Source organism: Notechis scutatus, chromosome 1, assembly GCF_049901735.1.
Source record: "Notechis scutatus isolate UNSWTSFEM ecotype Mainland chromosome 1, rNotScu1.2, whole genome shotgun sequence".
NCBI classification, from domain to species: Eukaryota; Metazoa; Chordata; class Lepidosauria; order Squamata; family Elapidae; genus Notechis; species Notechis scutatus.
Window position 1 is genome coordinate 309,114,096 of NC_142009.1, and position 17,725 is coordinate 309,131,820.

General features: G+C 42.7%; 1 protein-coding gene across 1 annotated transcript in view; it reads left to right on the forward strand.

Annotated features, from left to right (window-relative positions):
- The window catches only part of TDRD9 (tudor domain containing 9), a 112,097-nt gene that overhangs the window by 26,759 nt on the left and 67,613 nt on the right, over positions 1-17,725 (forward strand). The window contains exons 2-3 of the mRNA XM_087952239.1: positions 5,200-5,306; positions 16,393-16,484. Of these exons, the coding sequence (XP_087808365.1) occupies positions 5,200-5,306; positions 16,393-16,484 (199 nt within the window). The remainder of the gene's footprint in view (positions 1-5,199; positions 5,307-16,392; positions 16,485-17,725) is intronic.

Sequence of the window (17,725 nt, forward strand, 5' to 3'; positions counted from 1 at the left end):
AGCCACACATGTTTAAATCCCTCCTCTTTAAAGCCAAGAACGTCTCTGGTCTTCTTCCCCAGTCTCCCTCTGCCCTCCCACCCTGCCTCAGAGGAACCAGAGGACTCCATTTTCACACAACCAGTGGTGGAGGCTGAGGTCATCCCGACCCCACCCATCTTCGTAGACCTAGTGGCGAAACAACTTGCTTCCACGGGGGCCCCCCCTACACCCTCTAGCCAAGACAAGAGATTCTTTAATCTCGATTCGGCAATGTCTAGCCTTCTGAACATCCCGGAGGTTGACGATCCCATTGTGGGCCTTGCTTCCTCCTCTACCCCCATTGAGGCCTTAGAGGCCTTGAAACCTGAGGACAAGCGGACGGAACTGGCATTGCGCCGGGCCCATCTATCCGACGCTTGGGCCATTAAATCGGCTACGGCCGCTTCATTCTTCACAAGGTCCTCTATCCGCTGGCTTCGACAGCTGAGAGGACACGTTCCCGCGTCCAATGTGAGAGCGCACCAAGACATAGCGAAATTGGTGGCCACAGCCGAGTTCTCAGCTGACGCCACCTACCAATCGGTAAAGTTCTCTTCCAGGGCCATCACGTCGCATGTCACAGCTCGCCGCCTGCTGTGGCTCAAGCACTGGCAGGTGGATGTTGAAAACAAGGTCAAGCTGGCCACTGCTCCCATCAAGGGAGACAAACTGTTTGGCCCGGCCTTGGAACCCCTGTTGGTCGAGGGCCGCAGCAAGAGGAAGTATCTGCCCTCCCTTTTTCGGAGGTCAGAGATAAGAGGCCCGCAGCCCTTTCGGAGGGGCTTCCCCCACCCCTTCTACCAACCCCCCTTCCCGCCCAGATACCTGAGACCCCCTTCCTTCCGATCCCAGGATCGTTCGGACTCAGGCGACAGAAGCAGACGGGGCAGCAACTATAAGAGGCCCTTTAGGGGATCGGGAGGGAGGCCCTACCGCCGAACCAGATAGAACTTCTTCCTCCCTCCCCATCGGCAGCCGCCTCAGACACTTCGCCGCCCAATGGGACAAATCCACATCCGATGCATGGGTTAGGGACACCGTCAGGTTTGGTCTCGCCCTTGAGTTCCGGTCCGCCCCCGCTGATTGCTTCATCTCATCCCCCACCTCAAGGGATCCCGCCAAACGTGCACTAATGGATGCAGCCATCCAACATCTGCTTGACATTCAGGCCATTCAACCCGTCCCACTGGCTCAGAGGGGACGGGGATTCTACTCCCACCTCTTTGTGGTGCCCAAGCATTCTGGGGGATGGAGAGCTATATTAGACTTAAAACGGCTAAACCGCTACCTTATCCAGCGCAAATTCAAAATGCACACCTTGCAATCGATTCTCTTGGGTACCAGGCGGGGAGACTGGTTATCTTCCATAGATCTTTCGGAGGCATACCTCCATATTCCAATCTGGCCCTCTCACCACAAATTCCTCAGGTTCTGTTATAATAACCTTCACTATCAATACGTGGCCCTCCCCTTTGGTCTGGCCTCGGCCCCCAGGACCTTCACCAAGGTCCTCGCGGCCCTGGCGGCTCACTTCAGGAGCGTTCCCGTCCGCCTCCACTGCTATTTGGATGATATCCTTATTCTCTCCCCGTCCAAGTCCCAGGCAGTCAGGGATACCAGGGTCACCCTCTCCACTCTACGGGCACACGGGTTCCTCGTCAATTGGCAAAAGAGCCAACTGACCCCATCCACCCGAATCACCCACTTGGGAGCTATAATCGATTCGGTTTCAGAAAAGGTCTTCCTCTTCTCGGAGAGGTTCCTCAGCATTCAAGCTCTGGTCAAACAGATTAGGCGATCAAGGAGGGTGGCGTTACTTGACCTTTCTAAATTATTGGGTAAGATAGTGTCATGCATCTCAATTATTCCCTGGGCCCGTTTACACAGCAGATCCCTTCAGTGGTTCCTGCTCCCATTCCAAAGATCCGGAAGAAGCAACTCGAAGTCCAGAGTCAAGATACCTCCAAGGGTCCTCATGTCTCTCCTCTGGTGGACCAACCCCGCCATCAACAGGGGCCACCTCTTCACGGAACCTCAACGGCTTACCCTCACCACGGACGCCAGCCTATCCGGTTGGGGCGCTCACGTCAACTCGCTCTCGGCACAGGGCAAGTGGTCGCCGATCGAGCAAAGATGCAGCATCAACTGGCTGGAGCTTCATGCCGTCCACCTGGCCCTGCGCAGCTTCCTCCCCCTGGTCCACGGACGCCACGTCCTTATTCTCACGGACAACGTCACGGCCAAGGCCCATATCAACAGGCAAGGGGGCACCCAGTCTATTCAAGTTGATGAGGGAGGCCAAGCGTCTCTGCCGTTGGGCAGAATCCAACCTCCTCTCATTAAAAGCCGAACACATCTCCGGAATCTCCAATATCCAGGCGGACTGGCTGAGCAGGGCCACGGTGGACCAAGCAGAATGGCGCCTCCATCCATCCCTATTCAAGGAGGCGTCCAGAATATTCGGCCTACTGGTGGTGGATCTCTTCGCTTCCCCATCCAACGCACAGCTTCCACGGTTTTTCTCCAGGTACCCATCTCACAGGTCGGAGAACCACAACGCACTATGCTGCCCATGGCCCCCAGGGCTCCTATATGCCTTCCCTCCGCTGCCATTAGTTCCCAGAGTCATACAGGAACTCATACACGAGAGGGCAGACCTGCTTCTGGTGGCTCCTTATTGGCCCAGGCGACCGTGGTTCGCGGACCTCCACAATTTATCGGTAGCGCCCCCATGGAGGATCCCCCCGGACAGGATCTCCCTCTCTCAGGGGCCCCTTCTGCATCCGGAGCCTCAATGGCTCCAGTTAGCCGTCTGGAGGTTGAACGGATCCGTTTGACAAGAGAGAAATTCTCCAGTCAAGTCATCAACACTATTTTGGCTGCTAGGCGACCCTCCACCACACGAATTTATGATGCCACTTGGAAGGGTTTTTGCAAGTGGTGTAGTGGGTCCCAAGTTGAACCCCTCTCTCCCTCTATTGCGCAGGTCCTGGAATTCCTTCAAGAAGGCCTACGTAAAGGGCTTGCACCTAACACCCTGAGGCGGCAGGTCGCTGCCCTCTCAACCGTTGTCTCCTGTGATAACTACGGTTCCCTTTCTCATCACCCCCGGGTTAGGGCTTTCCTCAGGGGCGCCACCAACTTGTGCCCTCCGACCGTTCACAGGTTCCCCACATGGGACCTCAACAAGGTCCTCATTTCGCTTACAAGACACCCGTTTGAACCTCTGAGTGAGTCCTCCCTTCAATTTCTAACTTTTAAGGTAGTTTTTCTAGTGGCTATTACTTCTGCTCGTCGAGTCTCGGAAATAGCAGCATTGTCAGTCAGGAACGATCTATGCGTGTTCCACGCTGATCGGGTGGTCCTTCGCCCCGACCCCACCTTCTTACCCAAGGTTAACTCACCCTTCCACAGGTCACAGGAACTGGTCCTACCAAACTTTTGCCCCAGACCCTCGAGGGACAGGGAAATCCTTTGGCACACCCTAGATGTTAGAAGGGCCTTGCGCATATACATTAAGCGCACTCAATCCCTGTGAAGATCAGAATCCCTCTTCCTCTCCTTTCAGCCCAGGACACTGGGGCTCAAAGTCTCTCCCTCCACCATCAGTCGCTGGATCAGGGCGACTATCGCCAGGTGCTACCTATCTCAATCTCTGCCCGCACTTGGTGGAATAACCGCTCATTCCACCAGGAGTGCAGCTACTTCGGCGGCTTGGGCCACGCAAGCCCCCATCGCTGACATTTGTCGGGCAGCCACCTGGGCCTCTCCGTCCCTGTTCATCAGACATTACAAAATAGACATATATGCCTCAGCGGAGGCCTCTTTTGGCCGACGAGTCCTACAGAGGGTCATCAGTGACCCGGAGGGGCTTCCGGCCCAGACGGAGTCCCACCTGTAGGACAGCCAAGCTTTGGTATGTCCCACTCTCTGGATGCTCCGAGCGGCTCGAGGGAGAATGGGCGTTGGTTCTTACCTGATACGCCCCTTCTCGGCGAGCCGCGAGGAGCATCCAGCCCCACCCTAGCTCCTCCGTCTGGTGGGGACTCTTGTTTCAGCCAAGGAGCCAATAGTTGATTAGAAGGAATTCATAACCTTTCTTCTCGTTATCGCAAAAAAACTGGGGGAACGCTGCGTGGAGTCACGTGAGGAGGCGGAGCGTTTCCTCAGCTAAAGCTCAGCCTGCAAGAAGAGGACTCAGAAGCACATCCCACTCTCTGGATGCTCCTCGCGGCTCGCCGAGAAGGGGCGTATCAGGTAAGAACCAACGCCCAATCTAAAGAAAGGAAAGACAAATCTTAATGCTGTTGCCATTTTGAGCAGCACATTCTTAGTCCTTCCCCTTAAAAAGTGTCCAGGAGTTAAAAAAGGGAGATAACAGTTACTTGGGCAAGAAGAGATTGGCGTTGCATAAGAGCATCTGTATGGTTGAAAGCACACCCTTGGGTTGAGAGTGGTTGGCATCCATTTCACATGAAACCTCCAGTTGTTTCCTTATGAAAGCACTGACGCTGGGATAGAGAATTGGGCATTAAAGTGGAAAATAAGGCCCTAAAATGATTGAGGTTTGTGAAGGGATGCTGTCAGAAAAACTTGTGTTCAAGAGAGCAGTTTTCAGTGGCTTTGCTCCATCTTATTTTCTTCCCCACTTAAGCTTTCATACTTTACTTGCCTTCTTAATGCCCTGTCATTTTCTCTTACTAACGACATTAGTAGAATCCTGGAATAGTTAGTTCCCTGTCATTAAAAAAACAACTCTTAGAGTTATTAGCTCTGGTTTAGGTTTTTACGCAACATGTCTATTCTTATCTCTGCTTGGTAATGGAACACAATATGTCATGACCAGCAGTTCTAATTTTGCCTCATGTGTGACATTTCTAGATATTTAATTCCATTGTTTATATGGTTAAAGTTGTCCCTTTTAATGATTGCATAGGTCCCCCCCCCTTTATCTTCCTTTTTAATAGATTTAGCCAGTTCTTCCTCTTTCTGTATTTTAGTAGCACTAATAACTTGTTCGGCTTCCCTCTGTCAGTTCTTATAAACTTCTCCATCAGCATTGGCTCAGAAAACTGTGGCCCATAACTAATATGCATCTTCATAAAATTAGTCAGGAATTTTCAGTCAGATTTTATTATAAGTTTTCGTTTTAATTCATCATTTTTTTTTTACTTCTAGGACACCTGTGTTGCAAAATGATGGAGAGGAATATGTAAAAAGATACAGGCAATTGGAGGCAAAAGAGGTTGAGACAGCAGGTGTCAACTGTTCTTCCTATACACCAGGTATTTCCCCCACTTTCTTCTTATCTTAGACATCCTCTCCAATCATGCATTGAGCACAAAAGTGATTGTGAAATGTGGCATTTGGGAAACATTGGAATAAGATGCTGCATTTGAAGGAATGGCTCTGCTTTTTACCCATTTCATCAGCAAGAGCTGAAAATGCCAGGAACGAAGAACATCCAGTGAAGCTGGCTGGAAGGAATTTGAAAAGAGATGGAAGGAAGCACTACTTCACATAGCCCTTACGCTGACCTGGGTGTCGGCAACCTGCAGCTCCAGAGCCGCATGTGACTCTTTGGGCCCTCTGCTGTGGCTCCTTGTTGGTTGATTCCCATCACTGGCTGGCCCCTCCCCTCCCCTCTCTGTCACTCCTTGCCTGGCCTGAAAAGGTAAGGGCGATGGAGAAGGGGCCATGGCTGATTCTGTGTCACCTCGCTCTTGCGGGACATGTGCAACCTGCTCTCCGCCCTGACCCAGGAGAGACAAGGGGAGGGAGGGGGGTGGAGAGAGGGAGAGAAGGAGATAGAAGGAGGTAGAGAAGTAGGTCAAGGTCAAAAGCGTTTTGTGGTTCCCAGGCTGGGTAGGGTTCCCATGTCCAAATGGCTCTTTGAGTATTTAAGGTTGCAGACCCCTGCAATAACCTTTCAGATTCATTAACATAACACAGAGTTGTGACCACTAACTTAGATAAGTTTAAAAGTAAATTGAGTAAATTAATGGACAGCTATTGATCTTTATAATACTATGCCTTAGCTGTTTGATTAAGCTCAAGTGTAGATAACCTAAAATTACTTACTTGTGTATTTAGTTTGCCTCCCATCTTCTTTATGCATTAACTCAATATAGCATACAAAATTCTCTTTCCTGTTTTTCTCCACAACTGTCCTATGAAGAGAGATTGGACTGTGAGAGAGTGATTGGCCAAAACATTACCCATTGATATAAGATGAAGCAGACTCTGGGTATCCCTACTCTTAGTTCTATGTGCTTGTTTAACAACCCATGATCCTTGTTTAACAACAGTAATAGAGATTGCCATTGCTAAGTAATGCAGTCATGTGACATTGTACTTCATGACCATATCACTTAGTGATGGAAATTGTCACCCCAATTGCTGCTATAACTTGAGGACTGTCTTGTAATTAACTAACCTGTAACTAACAGTGATCAGCAAGCAGGCAGCTGCATCTTGTGTCAGATTGTAAATGTGGAATTTTCTTTAATGACAGTTCAGTATAAAGTGAATTTCACATAGATGACATAGGAAATTATAACAAATATTTTTGGGGTTACACTTGAATGATAGTTTCAGACATGTGTCTCTATTTAATTAAGATAGTTAATTAACACATTAGCTGTACTTCCAGCAACACAAATTATTTGTGTATACGTAGATTTTAAAAAAAATGCCAGATTCTCAATGACAATGAACATTTTTCACTATAAAAACTAGAATAATATATTAAAGAACAAAGAGATGTGAATCCAGAAGAAGAATACTATGACAAATCAAAACATTTAATATTTTAAATAGTTTGGAACATTGATGTTACATATACAACCCAAATAGATGAAATATTGATGACTAAAAACTTTTTTGTGCATGTAGAAATATAGAAAAGGAAATAAAGCAAGGCATGTCTTAAATGGGAAATTCCATTGATGAAAATGGATGGTCAAGATGGCGGCGCCCAACTAGAAAGGTGAGGCTCTCGCTTCTGGAGCACTTATCTCCCTATAAAGCCACCACCTGTACCAGAAATCACCTTTAAAGCTGCTGCCTGCACCAGTAACTCTGAGTAAACCAGAGCCCAAAAAACAACCCCAAAAACGCTGGATTCTGAAGCCCTGGAGCCCTAATCATGCTGGCAGATCTCCTGCTAGCTGATCCGGAGCCCTCCTCTCCTTCCCCAAAGAAGTTAAGCTCTTTCCATCGAGCCCTATTAGCTACACTGGTGGAGCTCTTAAACTGGATCACTTGGAGCCAGCGGAGTGCAAACAACGTACCTTCATTTAAATCCCTCACACAGCTGATTGAAGTATCTTCTATGCCAGACAACGTGTTTCCATTAATATCCCCCACTCAGTTTCCCCGGAGCCACATTGGAGAAACTGGCAGGGAGAAACGAAGGAGAAGAAAGCCCTGAGGCTCTTAGGAGCCGAAAGTCACCCTGGGCGGGTGGTAAGCAGAGGGATGCTTCAGTGGTCACGAGGAGAGGAAAGTCTCCTTGACTGACCCGAAGAAAACCCCTCCATCCGAACTAAAAAGAGAACCGCCAGCATGGCTGAATCGAAGCCAGGAAGGCAGCTGAGACGGAAGTGAAAAAGAAAGGAAAGATCTTGTAACAGCATGCTTAGTCTTGGTAAGCATCACTCCAATTTCTGCAGTGGAAAGTGGGACTCAAAGGAGGAAATTAGCTGCAATTAACGATCGGGAGTAACTGTCAGATTTAGTAAAAAAAAAAAAAAAAGATATTGCAGCTAGAAGTAACTTTAAAGGTAAAGGACAGATTGGATTGGTTAACCCAAATTTCTGGACTGTATTTTTACTACTATTCAACTTGGAGAACTTTGGGAAACTATTGGAAAACAATCTTATACAGAGACATATTGATTGTAATTAAAGTGTTTTAATTCAGCAAGTTTTGCTCTTTCAATAATCCAGCAGTGCTTTTGAACATCTTGTTACAGCCTATTGTTTACAGAGTAATAGTAGCAGCCATAAGAGCAATAAATTCCTCCCACCCAGTAAATAACAGCTGCTAGTAAAACAATTAACCCTTTCCTTGCAGACTCTCTCAATACTACCTCATTACTTTAATCAAACACTGATTAATTCATTACCTCAAAACTTGCAACTTTTCTACCTCATTACCTATATCAATGATTAGATAATCAATTTCTATAAAATAATTTATTAATGGTTTAATTGATTTATTGTTTTAATTGATTAGTGTGATTAGAGTGTTTAATGAAAATGGTATGATTACTGATTAAACAGATCAAGATTCATTTAATTTAATTGATTAGTAAATTAGTGATTTAGTGAATTTAATTGAACAGTGTGAATAATAATTAGTGTAATTGATTAGCAATTAGTGTAATTAATTGATTAGGCTGATTGTTGCTTAGCAAAATTATTTGACTAGAGAGATTATTGCAATTGATTGATTGGTGTGATATTGGCTATATTGATTACCCAAAATTGTTTCATTAAGTAATTTAATCAACGTACCATCTTAACAAACCTACCATGCCAAGAAAAAAATCCAATGCCAAACAACAACCTAAAGAGAAAGTAATCCCCACCAATGAACCACAAGACTCCTGCACATGCCTAAATGCTATAAAACTCTAAAGGATAATGAAAATTCCATCAAATGTTCTCTATGTAACAAATACGCTCATCATGACTGCTTGGGATTACCCGAGCAAATGATTCAATACCTAGAATCATCCAATGAGTTTCCATATCTTTGCAAATCATGCAGACCCAAACTGGATCTGTTTGAAAGAGTTGATACCATAGAAACACGAATAACATCTCTTGACACCATAGTAGCATCCCTGGATGCTTTAAAAGAAAAATTATCCAACCTTGAAAAAAAAGACACAACGCAAAAACCTGAACATCCAATAGCTAGAAACCACATCTCTATCCAACAACCACAACACAATCCAAAACACAATCTACAAAAAAACATAAATCAGACAAATAATGATATCCCAGTCCTCATCAGAGAAGCTGTTGAGCATGAACGGAAACGTCCAAACACCATTTTATTTGGTCTAGAGGACATCAATGACAATGATGACATCACAACTATCCGAAACATCATCAGTGATTATAAAGTATCAACCATCTCCCCTGGTGAAATATTTCACATTTACCGCATTGGCCGAGAGCTCAAAAACAGAGGCGGCTCTGTGGCCCCACGCTTCTGCAGGGTCATTTGCAAAAATGAATCAAGCAAACATAAATTCATTTATACAGTACTATAAATTCACTTGCCAAAAGCAACACCAACCATAAGAACCTCCGTTCTCACCCTGACCTAACCAGACAGCAACATGCCCGCTCCCGTGTACTCCGCACTGAACTCAAAAAACGTCTAGACAATGGAGAGAAGGACCTGTACATTGACTACCGTGCTGACTGTATCAAAAGTAAGTCACACAACCCGCAACTCAGCTTTAACCTTCAACCACAACCCTACCTCAACCAATCCACCATCACCCAAGACTAGGCACGCACGCCCCAACTACCTCAATTCCAACTACTGCTGGCCTTAAATGCAAGCTACTCAATGCAAGAAGCCTTGCGAATAAAATACCCGAATTTCTCCTCTTACTAAATATGGCTAAATTCAACATCATATTTGTGAAATATGGCTCAACGCATCTTTCCCTGACTCCATTACCACAGTAAGCGACTATCATGTTTACCGATCAGATCGTGAAATTCGTAGAGGAGGTGGTGTTGCTATCTTCTATAAAAAGTCCTTATATCTAAAAAACATCCAAGTTACCCAGGAGCTTGCTCTTCCTGAGACCATCATCTGTGAACTATCCTTAAATATCACATTTTGATTCTTACTATGTTACAGAGCACCTGATTATTACATCAAACATGTAAACAAGCTACATTCACTACTAACATGGGCAACATCCTGCCCACACGCTTTTATCTTTCTTGGTGACTTCAATCTACCTCATATTAACTGGACCCTAAACGAATGTACAACTGAACCCACACACGCAACCTTCTACAATGCAGTAACAAATCTGGGAATGGAACAACTAGTAACCAACAATACTAGACTTAACAACTGCCTTGATCTCATCTTCTGTAATAGTTTGAATTTAATTTACAGAATACAAACTGAAGAACCCTTTTCCAACAGTGACCACAATATGATTGACTTTTATCTCAACATACGCCCACACAAAAATCATCAAAATGATGTAATCCCCAATTATAACTTTAAAAAAGGCAACTATGATCTTATATAGACAACGATCTCTCATCCCTTGATTGGCAATATCTATTCACTGGATGCAATAGTGTAGAAGACCATTACAACATATTTTTACTTGAAGTCAAAAGAGTCATCAAACTATATGTACCAACAACAACCCCCAAAACAAAAAAAACATTACCCATAACAATAAGGAAGCTTCAATCCAAAAAGAGATCACTCTGGCGGAAAAACAAATCTGGTCACATTGTCAATTTCAAAAGCCGATACAAAAATTTATGCCACCAGATACAGAATGAATGCACCAATTATCACATTAAACAAGAGGAAAACCTTCTACGCACAAATTCCACCCGCGCTTTTTACAATTTTGTAAACAACAAACTAAAAGACTCAAGGTCCATCCCACCCCTGATAGGACCTAATGGTAAAGATTTCAACGACGACACCATTAAAGCCAACCTCTTTAACACATACTTTGGCTCAGTATTTGTAAACAGCAATGGATCAAGCCCAATACTTCCTAGCCGAACCACAGAAAACTACAATGATCTAATACACATCGATTTTACAGAAGACAATGTTGAAAAAGCACTACGCAATCTAAAACCATCTCTATCTATTGGACCGGACGGAATATGTGCCTACTTCTTAAAAAAGCTATCCACTGCCATAGCAGAACCTTTAAGCATGAACTTTGAAAAATCATTCAGGACCAGCTCCTTGCCAAAACTATGGTCACAAGCCACGGTCATCCCCATCTTCAAAAAGGGAGACCCCAGCCTAGTTGAAAATTACAGACCAATCTCCTTATGCTGCGTCACCTGTAAAGTCATGGAATCAATTATTAACCAATCCATCATCCTCCACTTAGAAACAAACAACCTACTCTCTAATAAACAATTTGGTTTTAGGAAAAAACTATCCTGTAATCTGCAACTCTTACACTGCAAAAACATATGGACTACCAAACTCAATCAGGGCAAAGTAATAGATGCAATCTACATAGACTTCTGTAAAGCCTTTGATTCAGTGGTACATGACAAACTGCTACTAAAACTAAAATCTTACGGTATCTCTGGACACCCACATAACTGGATAGAAGCATTCCTGTCAAACAGACAACAAATGGTCAAAATTAGGAGAATCCTATCAAATTCTGTACCTGTCAACAGTATTGTCCTCCAAGGCAGTGTTCTAGGACCAAGTCTTTTCATACTCTACATAAATGACCTCTGTGATCATATCAAGAGCATCATTCTCTTCACTGACGATGTAAAACTATTCAACACCACAGACAATACTGCTACCCTTCAAAAAGACCTTAACTATGTATCAGAATGGTGAAACAAATGGCAACTGAACAAATAAATGCTCTGTCTTACATATTGGCAAAAAAAAAATCAGAAAATAAAATACAGGCTGAATAGTGAAGACCTTGTTGATGATCCAAGCTCTGTAAAGGACCTTGGAATACTCATCTCTAATGACCTAAGTGCTAGAGCCCACTGTAACTACATAGCCAAAAAGGCATTAAGAGTTGTTAACCAAATCCTACGTAGCTTTTTCTCTGGTAATATCACACTACTAACTAAGCATACAAAACATTTGCTAGACCAATACATGAATACAGCTCATCAGTCTGGAACCCACATTACGTATCTGATATTAGCACAGTTGAGAAAGTCCAGAAATATTTCACAAGAAGAGTTCTCCACTCCTCTACTTGTTGTAGAATACCTTATGCCACCAAACTTGAAATTCTAGACCTAGAAAACATTGAATTACGCCGTCTTCCGTCTGATCTAAGTATGGTATATAAAATCATACATTGCAATGACTTACCTGTCAAATGAATACTTCAGCTTCAACCATAACAACATAAGAGCACACAATAGATACAAACTCAAGGTTAACCACACCAAACTTGATTGCAGGAAATACGACTTCAGCAACAGAGTTGTCAATGTCTGGAATACTCTACCTGACTGTGGTTTCTTCCCCAAATCCCAAAAACTTTAACCTTAGAATGTGTTCTATTGATCTCACCCCTTTCCTAAGAGGTCTGTAGGGGGCGTGCATAAGCCCACCAACGTGCCTACCATCCCTGTCCTATTGTTTCTTTTTTATTTTTATTTCTTTTATTTTTCTTATATGTATCCATAACTATGTATATACTTATACCTATTATCTTGTAAGCAATTGACAAATCAAAATAAATTAAATAAATAAAATATAAGGAAAAAGGGAAGTGTTTGGCAATATAAATGTTTATAAATATTGTCACCTTTTTATGTTTTCTATAGAGGGATTGGATAATGGGTGGAATCTTATTATACTACAATTATTTATAATGTTTATTATAAGAATAAAGTGGTGCCTTGGTAACTTTTTCTGAAGAAACTGAAGATTAAAATGTGTTTTAGCTTTAACTAGAAAGTAGAGGGGTATAAGAAGTGTCCTCCATTTATGCAAGACAGTGCTTTCTTGCAGCTCTGTTTGGAACTGTATATAAAAAAATAAATGTAGTTTTCTAGTTATTAACCAACACATTTCTAGGCACCTGTCAGTGAACGTCTGGGATTTTTCAAGCAGCACTTGAAATATTTCTCTTAGCAGCTTGAAATATCTTCTAGCTCATTTGGTCAAATTGTACAGAGCACTTGATGTTTCCATACTGACATCTTTGAATTTGCCAGGGGGTGGATACCAGCCAGCTCTATAATGTGACAGTATATATGAGTTGTTCAGAAGAAATGTGTTCTTAAAAATATCCCAATATTAATACTAGCATTTTATTATCAACACTATAACTCTTAACATAAAAATGGCTTATTTTTAGTTATCATATTGCAGTAATTAGTTATCTTAGTTATTAAGCTCAGATATAAACAGTTCACTTTATTTAACTTTACTGCATCACAACCAGGCAGATAGGGTTTTGCGATTTAGAACAAGCCAGGATTTTAAGTCTTTTTCTGACCTTGGTTACAATTCTGGCTTGTTCTAAATACTCTACCCGACTCTGTAGTTTCTTCCCCAAACCCCAAAAACTTTAACCTTAGACTGTCTACTATTGACCTCACCCCTTTCCTAAGAGGTCTGTAGGGGGCGTGCATAAGCGCACCAACGTGCCTACCGTCCCTGTCCTATTGTTTCTCTTATTCTTTTATTTTTCTTATATGTACCCATTTCATGTATTCACAACTATGTATACACTTATACTTATTATCTTGTAAACAATTGGCAAATCAAATAAATAAATAAATAAATAAATAAATAAAAATAAAATAAATCTCTAGCTATTTGAACAAGATAATGCAAGTTATTCTGAGTATATGTAACTTTTTTCTATTTAGCGTTGGTCAAATCTTACCTGAATATTTTACCAAGTTCTGAGCATTGTATTTTAGGAAGGACATTGTCAAACTGGAGCATGTCTAGGTAGACCATTAGATGATAAATGGAATAACAAGCCTAGGAGGAACTATTAGAAACATTGGATATGTTTTGGAGGAGATTATAGAGAGACACAATAGCTCTTTTCAGGTACTGGTTGTCATGTGAAAGACAGAGAATGGTTCAGAGTTACTCCAGAAGACAGCATGACAAGGAAGTATATTTGGTTGAATATGAGGAAAATACTTAAATTTGCTCTATACTGGAACATAGTGCTTCACAGTAACTGGTGTACTCTCTTCATTGGAGATATTTAAATAGAAGCTAAATGAGCTTCTTGCTAAATGAGGTTATGCAGTAATGGATACTTGCTTTCCTTCCAATCCTTTCAGATTCCAAGAACTGCTATAATGTTAATATGGCAACATGTTAATAAATCTCAACATCAGATGTGACTGAGATAATGTGAAAGTCCTTCCAAACAGTTCTTGCTTGGTCAGTAAAGATGCTCTTCTCATGAGACACTAACGTGATTGACTGAATTAATTCAGTTGCCAGAGCCTAATACACCGAAGCACGAAACAAGCATACTGGTTGTTGGGCTTGTATAACAGAATGAGATACAAATTAGCCAACTTGCATTATAGGTAGTCCTTCCATTTGTTTAGCAGCCATTCAACGTTATGGTGGTGCTGAATAAAGAGACTTATTACTGCTTCTCAGACTTGTGGCTGTTGTAGGCCCCTCTATGATAATGTGTCCAAAATTCGGGCCTGATCTGGCCCACCCACATATATGATTGCCTTTTGGCTGCCCACCTACCTGCTGCTTCTAGTTGTCCGACCGTTGCATCCACTTCATTATGTGCCACTGCTTTACTTGCCAGAACCACCAGTGCAGCGTGGGGATTGTCTTGCAGCCAGCCAGGGTCTTCTTTTACAAAAGAAGCTTGCCATATAAAAGAAGGCCTCAGCCATGGTGGGTCAAAATAGCCTTTCTAGCCTCCCCCGCCATCTCTGTCTTTCTCCCTCTCTCCCTCCACCCTCCCCCTTTCCCTCCCCCCCCCAGAATGTGGAAAGATAGTAAGGCTGCAGATATAGATGATATGATGGGAAATACCTGTACTAACCTGTATTAACATGGTTTGCTTGCAAAGTGGCAGTCTAATTTGTATCACGTGTGTTTGAATGCTGTACATATGCCTGATGATGGGAAAAATGTTAACATTTCCCTGATAAAAGTGAATGCAAAAAACACAAGATAATTTATTTTGTTAAATGTTCTGGAAAAATGTTTGGCAGAATTCTGGTTTAAAGGACACAGAAGTGATGACTAAACAGTGGCATAGTGGCCTAATGGTGAAGCCGCTCGCCTCCCCAGATGTCTCAAATATCTCCCACGAATTCAGCATGACATCCGGAAGGGCATCTGACCAATAAATCCTCAGTTCCAACCAGTCGCCCTGACTCTACCCCGAATTAAAGGATTAAGGGGGTAAAAAAAGGGAGCTTAGAGGTGATGAGTAAAATTTGGGAAGTGCCCACATGGTTTTATGTTGGGCAGAGGGTATTCAGATTTCCAAAGAACATAAGCCAAGTATATAATTCCTTTGTTGATTCTTTATACTTTGTTATTCTTAGAAGATAACAACAGGGGTGGGATGCTACCGGTTCTGCTTGGCTCTATAGAACTGATAGCTCTGAAGAGCAATAGACACCGAACTGGTTCTGTGTCTGCTGCTGTTTGGCCCACCCGGGCTTTTACGTGTCGTTTATTTCCTGCTTTTTCAACCTCAGCTGCTTTGTGCGGCACAGCTGAGGTTGAAAAAGCAGTAAAAAAAGTGGCTTTTGAAATGCTGTACACCTGCGCACAGTGCTCACCAGTTGTCCAGGTGGCACGGCCTAAGGTTTATCACGTGTGCAAAATGAATCACCAAACCGGTAGTAACACCAGTTGAATCCTACCTCTGGATAACAATAAGTGCCATATCAAAGAGTGTTGGACGTCAATTAAAAAATCTGTGCACTGACAAAATTTTCTCTGTCAATTGCAATAGGCCTTACTGCTTGGATCTGCACATATACTATACCAACATATTATGACATACTAGGTACTTGGGAAGAATTCAATGTGTACGAGGATCAAGAGCTGCTAAAGAGCTGGCAACTAGGGCTTTACATTGCTGTAAATTAATAAATAAATAAAAATGTATTAACTGCGTTGCTGAGTCCACAGAGCACATTAAGAATAAATAACATTACGGCTTAATGTGTTGTGTAAACTAGAGCATCTGTTATCTTTCTAAATTCATAATTTCAGGTGCTTGAAAGAAATAGCAAAATATGAATGGCGCACATGAATGAGAAGAAATTTCAGTTAGATCACTGAGATACTAGTTCTTGCTTTCATTTCTTTTCATCCTCTTACATGATTCCTGCCAAAAGCAGGTTTCTTCATGTTTCTGAATGCTGCTTGTGATAGAGCCAACTGTAGATCTTATGCACAGTTGAAGGAATAGTTTAGATATTAAGAATTAGAAAACAGGCAGTCATTCAGAAGTGATGCAAACTCTGGTGGTTGTACAATCTTGTGCTAATTTGTATTCAGTATTTACTGCTGACCTGATCTGTGGAAACTTGGATTTTGTGGTCTCTGAGTACAGTATTTTGAAGAACCTGCATTTCTGATCTCTTCATTTGTGTCTCCAGGATCATCTCAGCATGAATCTACTTTGGTGACTTACATACCAGATCGCGATTACAAATACCCTGATTTGCCCATCTCAAGATACAAGGAAGAGGTTACCAATTTATTTGTAAATCATAACTAAAATGTGTTAGGTCTTTCTTCCCCCCTGTACCATCACTTTTCTTTGATTTCTTTTGATTTTGTCCATTAATGGTTTTTGTGATGCTGAATTAACTTTATTTTTCAATCTTTCAAGCTGGTCTGCATAAATATAAGTTTACATTAGGCTAACTGGGTTTGTTGTTCACCCTATTTTGCATGGGAAATTGACTGCCTCAGAAGATAACAAGTTCAGAGCCCAAAGTGTTGCTTAATATGCCACAAATTCAAGAGATATATGTGGCTTTTCTTCAGCAGCATTGATGTGACATTGGTAATCTTTTCTTTAGTTTGGATAATGTTGCCACAGTTATTCACACTTCAATAACTTCTGAAAGAAATTATTCAGAAGCATGGAGTTACTATGGAAAAAGAACTGTATTCCATACAATAAGGCAGTAGGGCTATTATCTTGTACTTGCCAGGCATTTTACTTAAAAAATTATCCAGTGTATTGTGTCCTTTTTAATATATGTTTGTTTTAATGGAAAATGAATTTAACAATACAGTAAACTTCTGCTGATTGTACTCCAGCAATTTAAGGGATGCCTCATAAATTAAATATGTGTATTGTCTAAAGTAGATTGGAGAATAAAAGGAAATTCATATATAAACAAAGATTTTGTGGAATATGACTTAAAAGTGTGGACTTTAAAAAAACCACAGTTGGGGTTTAACAATATTTGGAGACTTGCTCTTGATGTAGATCAGGGATGTCAAACTCAATTTCATTGAGGGCTGTATCAGGGTTATGTATGACCTTGGGGGGCTGGGGTGGGTGTGGCCAGCTCGCCATTATTCATGTCGGGGGCACCTGTGATGGCCTGAGCGCTTTCGGCTGTGATGGCCTCCTGCAACCCTCTGCCAGCAAAAACAGAGCTTGGGAGGGCTGGATGCGGCTCTCCTCAGCTCTGTTTTCGCTGGCTAAAGGCACTGCAGGCCTTTGCCCTTTGCTGTCTCCAGAGCGGCCATGGGCCAGATCTAAGCACCCTGTGGGCCAGCTCCGGCTCCCGGGTGTTGTGTTTGACACCCCTGATGTAGATATTCTAGAGGAGAATGCCTAGCAGCTGGGTCAGCAAAAGAGGAGAAATGATAATTGAAAATAATTGTTTGTGGTAGGCAGCCAAATATGATAGAAGTGGAGGGGGCTAAAAAGTGAGACAAAGCAGTTTGGGAAACAGTAAAGGTACGCTG